This window comes from Nesoenas mayeri, assembly GCF_963082525.1.
Source record: "Nesoenas mayeri genome assembly, chromosome: 2".
NCBI lineage: Eukaryota > Metazoa > Chordata > Aves > Columbiformes > Columbidae > Nesoenas > Nesoenas mayeri.
The window spans coordinates 1,725,449-1,732,486 of record NC_137543.1 but is presented as its reverse complement, the minus strand read 5'-3'; the positions used below and the strand labels follow the sequence as shown (position 1 = coordinate 1,732,486).

At 53.1% G+C, this 7,038-nt stretch overlaps 1 protein-coding gene across 1 annotated transcript; it reads left to right on the top strand.

Annotated features, from left to right (window-relative positions):
- Positions 1 to 99: 99 nt before the first annotated feature.
- LOC308038208 (feather keratin-like) lies at positions 100 to 414 on the top strand (the record flags this gene model as incomplete). Its single annotated transcript, XM_080340535.1, has 1 exon — positions 100 to 414. The coding sequence occupies one exon, from the start codon at positions 100 to 102 to the stop codon at positions 412 to 414; it is 315 nt and encodes a 104-aa protein (XP_080196661.1).
- Between the last annotated feature and the right edge of the window lie 6,624 nt (positions 415 to 7,038).

Here is a 7,038-nt window from a genome sequence, read left to right as displayed (position 1 = left end):
ACTCCCTCGCCCTCCTGCACCACCGCTCCTCGCACCCCCACACACCTGCGCTTGCTCAACAGCCTCTCGTCCCTTCCAGGGCCCCTCCACACCACACACATGGCCTGCTACGACGCCTGCCGCCCCTGCGGACCCACCCCGCTGGCCAACAGCTGCAACGAGCCCTGTTCCCTGCAGTGCCAGGACTCCCGCGTCGTCATCCAGCCTCCCGCCGTGCTGGTCACCCTGCCAGGACCCATCCTCACCTCCCACCCCCAGAGCACCGCCGTCGGATCCTCCTCATCAGCTGTCGTGGGCAACGAACTCGGTGCCCAGGGAGTTGCCATCAACTCCGGCGCCTTCGGCTACGGCAACGGCTATGGCTTTGGAGGCCTGGGCTGCTTTGGCGGCAGAAGGGCTGGATACATCTGCTAAGGGCCCTCGCCACCACCCCTTACGGACACCACCTACTGCATTGAAGCTCCACACAGTGGACCCTTCTGTCCATGGTTCCTCCTCTAAGAAAGGCAGGAAGATCTTGGTGCTCTGCCAAGATCTGTTTCACACAAGACACCTCACCTGATGGTCACCCTTCATGTAGCTTATACCTGTGACCTTCTACTTGGCGCTCAGTCCTTTTCACTCTTTTTGTTCCTCAATAAATTCTCCTGCATCCCAGCCTCAGACAATGCCTCTTCCTTTTTTTTTCCTAAGGTATTTCCAAGATAACCAAAACAAAGTCAGGGCGCAATAGGACTTTATGGTGGGTGCATGTGCACCACAATAGCTCTCCTTTGAAACAGGTAACCAGCATGACCACCACCAAAACAGACTGGCATCTATGGGGCTTCCATGATGTGTCACAAGGCCATCACTTGCTCAAACAAAAGCTTCAAACTCATAATGCCCCCCTCCACATGCCTCTATCAACATCTCCCTGCACCAGCGAACCCCTGACTATCTTTCCCAGCATGAGCTGATGGTCCTCCTGAGAAACACAATCTCAGAATCATTGAGTCTGGCAGGAACATCTGGACAGCAAGTGCTTCAATCCACTTGCTAAGGCAGGGCCACATTGAGCATAAACCAGGGCCAGTTGGGTTTAAATACGTCTCAGGATGGAGTCTCTACCACCTCCACTCCCAAGTCCCAGCTTTCTCAGCCTCTCCTCAGGTGGAAGATGTTCCAGCCCCTTAAGCATCTTTATGGCCCTGCACTGGCCTTACTCCACTAATTCCATGTCTTTTTCCAGTGGGGAACCCAGACCCGCACACAGGACCCCACATGGGACCTTCACAGTGCTGAGGAGAGAGGAAGGGTCACCCTCCTCAACCTCCTGCCAACACTTTGCCCGGGAGACTGGTGGCCCCTTTTGCCTCAGGAGCTCATTGCCACCTCAGGGTCCATTTGTTCTCCACCAGGATCACAAGGTCCTTCTCCACCAAGCTGCTTTCTATCCAACTGGCCTCCAGTCATTCCTGCTGCCAGCTCTGAGTCCTCTCCAGAAACAGGACTTGGCCTCTCCTCTTGCTCAGTTCCATGACATTCCACTATGTCCAGTGAAAGGAAATCAGGAAGGTCCCCCAGCAATCATGGCTTCAAACCACCATTCCCCCTGGACTTATGCACATCCAGATACACAACCCCCCCTTTCTGGGGGGCAGACATGAGTCCACCTGACTCACTGGCATCCCCAGCCCAGCCCTGCACTGGCCCAACCTGCCTCTTGCCTGCCAGGCGCTCCAGCACCATCAACACACACGCACAGAGACCCTTCCTGCCCCACCTCATCTTCCTCACCAACAAACACTGCTCATGCGGTGAACAACCCTCACCACACTCACCTCCACTGAATTCAGCCAGGTCTGGGGAGGCCAGAGATGTTCTCACTCACTGCAAGCCAGCCAACGTTATTCCAGTTTGTAAAAAGGGCGTGAGTGAAGAGCCAGGAATCTGCAGACCTGTTAGTCTGACCACAGTACCTGGAAAATTAGGGAGAAGATCCAACTGAGTGCTCCTGAAAGGCACTTAAGGATAATGTAATCACCAGGTACAGTCAACAGGGGTTCACTAAGGGAAAGTCCTGTTTCACTGCTTTCCTGCCCTTCTACGATAAGGTCACCTGCCTTGTGGATTGTGAGAAGTGCACTTGTGATTCGCGCTGATGTTTACACATACAACCAAATAAGGCACGGGCTTTTAAGGAAATAAAATGATAGTTAACTTTTATGTAAAAAGTGGGACTTGTTCTGCACCTTATGCACATGTGTACAGGAAAGGCAGGGGGGAGTGATGTGAAGGAGAAGGTGACCTTCCCCGAGATGGCCCCGTGGGGGAAGGAGGAGGGACTCGGTTAGCAAAGACCCCTAAGTAACAACCTGGAGTCTGCAGAGCAGAGACTCACCATGCACCCAGCACGGTTTGCTTGCCTCAATTCACCTATTTAATAAATCAGACTCTTGTTTGGCAAATATCGGAGTCTTGGTCATATATCACATGGATGAAGAGAAGGTGATGGATGTAGCTTTTCTAGATTTCAGAAAAGCTTTTGATTCATCCACAAGAGGGGAGTACTGTGGGCTGTTCTGGGTCACACAATTTCAGAAAAATGTCAAGGTACTTGAAAGCACCCGGAGGAGGACAACTAAGGTAATGAAAAGACTGGAAAGCGTGTCCTAAAGGAGCAACTGAGGACAGTGGGTTTGTCTAGTTTGGAGAAAAGGAGGCTGAGGGGCGACCTCATTACTCTCTGCAGCTTCCTGAGGAGGAACGTGGAGAGAGAGGCGCTGAGCTCTCCTCCATCAGATCCAGTGACAGGACACATGGGAATGGATCAAAGCTGCACTACTGAGGTTTAAACTTGATATAAGGACACATATATTTACAGGGAAGGTGGTCAAACACTGGAACAGTCTTCCTGGAGAGGTGGTCGATACCCCAAGCCTGTCAGTGTTTCTGAGGCATTTGGACAATGCCCTTAAAAACATGATTTAACTTGTACTCGGCCCTGAAGTGCTCAGGCAATGGGACTAGATGGTCACTGAAGGTCCCTTCCAACTGCAGTCTCATCTGTTTATTCTGCTTCCCAAACCCTTTCCCATGCAAACATCCCCTCGAGGTTCTCAGGTGCACAGCCCCGCGCACCACACACGCCTCCCATTGCCCCTGCACTACGCCCAGTCCCACTCTGGCCCCACAAACACTGCACACAGAAATGGCCTCACCCCTCGGCGCTCACCCCACATTCACCCCCCAAAGCTGTCACTCACCAGCCTCCCCTGCCTGCCGGTCCCGCTCCCCTGGGCCTCTCACCGGCCTCACCAGCTCTCCCAGAGCTCACCAGCCTCAGCCCCCAGTCGCAGCCTCCCCACCCCACACCAGGCACTGCCTCAGCACTCACTGACCAGCCAGTCAGGGCGCAGGTAACAACCTGACCATCAGTGGGCAGCTTACAGTCACTATAGAAGCACCTGGAAGGTTCCACAAGGTGCCTTTCAGGACCTCAAAATCAACATTTCTTTTACAATAGATAATCCTAGGCAAATGGCCCCAAAACAACTGCTAAAGGATGAATGACAGAATGAAGGAGTAGAAATACTGCCAAAACCAAACCAAAGGCCTCAGACTAGGGTAGTTCAGGGGACTTGGAAGGGTAAGATGGAGGGAAATTGTCCTGGTTAAATAACAGCCCAAAAAAGATGCGATCAGTAAATACATCAACAGACCCTGCACTGCTCTACAGGTGTCAGGGCACCCATATGGAGTCCCTGTCATGGGCCCCCTTGCTGTGGTCCCCAGCCCAACCACCTGGCAGTGCCCATGACACCATCTTCACTCATGGTCAGGTTCTAGGGACAAAAACACAGAGTCCTGTATCCTGCGTTCCCTTGCTGCCAGGACCCTGGGCAACACATGCTGGGTGCCCAGGTCACCATCCCCTTGCTGTGGGGTCCTCAGCTGACCCAAGTGTGCGTCCTTGTTGCACTGTCCCCCTGCACACATGGTCCCCATTCCACCTACGCAGGAGTCCCCAGACCACGGTCCCACCTTGCTGTGGGGTCCACAAATGATCCCTTGGGGGGGATCTCCAGGCCACCATCCCCTCTTCTCTGCAGGCCCCACAGTGACCTATGCAGGGGGTCTCTGCACCACCAGCCTCCCTGCTGCAGGGTCCATGGAGCACCAGTGCAGGGGACACCAAGCAACCATCCCTGTGCTCTGAGGTCACACAGAAAGCCCCTTTGTGAGGTCACCGTCCTCCTCAGTGTGGGGTCCCTGAGGCACAGCCTGGGGCCCTGAGGACCAGGAGCAGGAACAAGCCTGTGACCCTGCTCTGCTGGGTTGATCTTGGCTGGAGGCAGGTGCTCACAAAGCTGCAGTGGGACAATCTGCTCCAGCGTGGGGTTCACAACGGGCTGCAGGGGAATCTCTGCTCCAGCACCAGGAGCTCATCCTGCACCTCCTTCTTCACTGAACTTACTTTCTGTAGGGTGTTTTCTCTTTACATACATCCATCCCTCTCTCTCTTCCAGTTACAATTTTGCAGTCGTTTTCCCCCTTCTTAAAGATGTTCACACATTTGTGCTACCATCATTGCTGACTGGCTCCGGTTTCACCAGCAACCAGTCTGGTTGGAGCTGGCTGGTGCCATTGAATAGAATCTAAGAATTGTTTCAGGTACAAAAGACCTTTAAGATCATCAAATCCAAGTGTTAACCAAGCAATGCCAAGGTCACCACTAAACCATGTCCCCAAGCATCACATCTACATATCTTTTAAACACCTCCAGGAATAATGAATCCACTACTACCCTGGGCAGTCCATTCCAGTGTTTCACAACATTTTCGGTGAGTAAATTTCCCTAATATCCAATGTAAATCTACCCTGGTGCAGCTTGAGCACATTCTCTCCTGTCCTGATGCTTCTTCCTTGGGAAACACACTGACGCCTACCTCACTAAAACCTCCTTTCAGGTAGTTGTAGAGAGTGAGAAAGTCTCCCCTCTGCCTCCCTTTCTCCAGGCTACACTTACTGAGGGTCCACTCGATCCCCACATCAGACCATGGAGACAGATACTGAATAGAACTGGCCCCAGGACTGAGCCCTGGGGAACACCACTTGTGAGCAGCCACCAACTGCATTTAACTCCAGTCACCACAGCTATTAGGGCCCAGTCATCCAGCCAGGTTTTTTTGCCGGTGAAGAATACACCTGTCCAAGCCATGAGCAGCCACTTTCTCCAGTTGAATCACTGTCAAAGGCTTTAATAAAGTCCAGGTGGACAACATCTACAGCCATTCCCTCATCCACTAAGTGGGTCACCTTGACAGAGAAGGAGATCAGGTTGGCCAAGCAGGACCTGCCTTTCATCACCCCATCCTGGCTGGGCATGATCACCTGGTCATCCCATACGTGCTGCATAATGTCACTCAACATGATCTGCTCCATGACCTTCCCTGGCACCAAGGTCAGACTGACAGGCCTGCAGATCCACGGATCCTCCTTCTGTCCCTTCTTCTTACATAAGCAGCACATTTGCCAACCTCCAGCCAAGTGGGACCTCCCTGCTGAGCCAGGACTGCAGATAAATGATGCAAAGTGGCTTGGTGAGCGCCTCCGCCAGCTCCCTCAGTACCCTTGGCTGGATCCCATCAGGCCCCATAGATCAGTGAGTGTCCAACTGGTGTAGGAGGTTTCCAACCATTTCCCTTTGGATTCTGGGGGCTTCGTTCTGCTCCCTGTCTTCTACATCAGAGGCTTGGTATCCAGAGAATAATTGGTCTTATTAGAAAGACTGAGGTGAAGAAAGCATTAACGCATTTTCCTCATCCTTTGCCCTGCGACTGCCCCCACATCCAGTAAAAGACGGACATTCTCATTAGCCCTCCTTTTGTGGATAATGTATGTCTAGATTCATTTTATTGTATTTTGCTACAGTACTTGGATCATGTTGTAGTAGCGCTTCCACAATTCTCATTTTCCCCCTGTACAACTTCATGACATCCCTGCAGTCCTCCTGATTTACCTGCCCCTTCCTGTAAAAGTCATAACCTCTCATTGTTATCCGAGATCCAGCTAACGTTCTCTGTTTAGTCCAGATGGTCTTATTTCCGACAGCTTCATATTTTCACACATGCAGACTCTCTTTCGAACGTGACAGAATGTTCTGGAACCTTATCTCAGAAACCACCCCTGCAGCTCCCTTGCTCCAAAACTTTGTGAAGTATAACGAATCCACCCATCGACAAGCTTAAAAGAAGGACGGGCACCAAGGCATGCACAAAGTAAACCCAAGCAGGAAGCCAGGCCTAAAGACAGGTTTAGAGACATATTAGCAAAGAGAAACTGAACACCATATAGGAGGCAGGTCCTCAAGTCTGGCACAGCTCCAAAGCCCAGACCAGCCTGACGGAGCTACAAGGAAATCCAGCCCCGTGCTCGCAATGCACCTGCAAACCACATGGATGCCATGGGATGAGCTCACTGACAACATCCCACCTCTGCTACGCTTTGGCTGTGTCCTCTGCCCACCTAACACGCGCCATCAACGCCAACTCTTCGGTCTCTCGTGCTCACACTTCAAAGCTGCCGCCAGGGCCAAGTGGATACGTCCTCAAGGCAAAACCAATAAATTGGAGCATTGCGGGAAGGAAAACACACCCTCCTCATTCCTGGCCAGGCTGTGGCATCAGACAGCTGCTGGCTGCAAAATGCCGCCATGCGCAAAGCCTGTCCCGCCCCTCGGGGACCGGCATAAAAGCCGGCCCAGCACTTCTCTCCCTCACACACTCTCCTGACGCCTTCTCCTCCCTCCGCGCTCAACAAGGTGAGCCTCAACCCCCTTGCCCTCCTTCTCCTGCCCCGCCTGGCCCCTCTCTTACAGCACGCTCTGCCCCCAGCCTCAGCAGCCCTCACGCCTCCCCACCGCCACGCTCCCCACAGCCCCACACCAGCCTCCCCACTCCCTCACCTTCCTGCAGCACCGCTCCTCGCACCCTCAGCCCCCTGCGCTTGATCAACAGCCTCTCGTCCCTTCCAGGGCCCCTCCACACCACACAC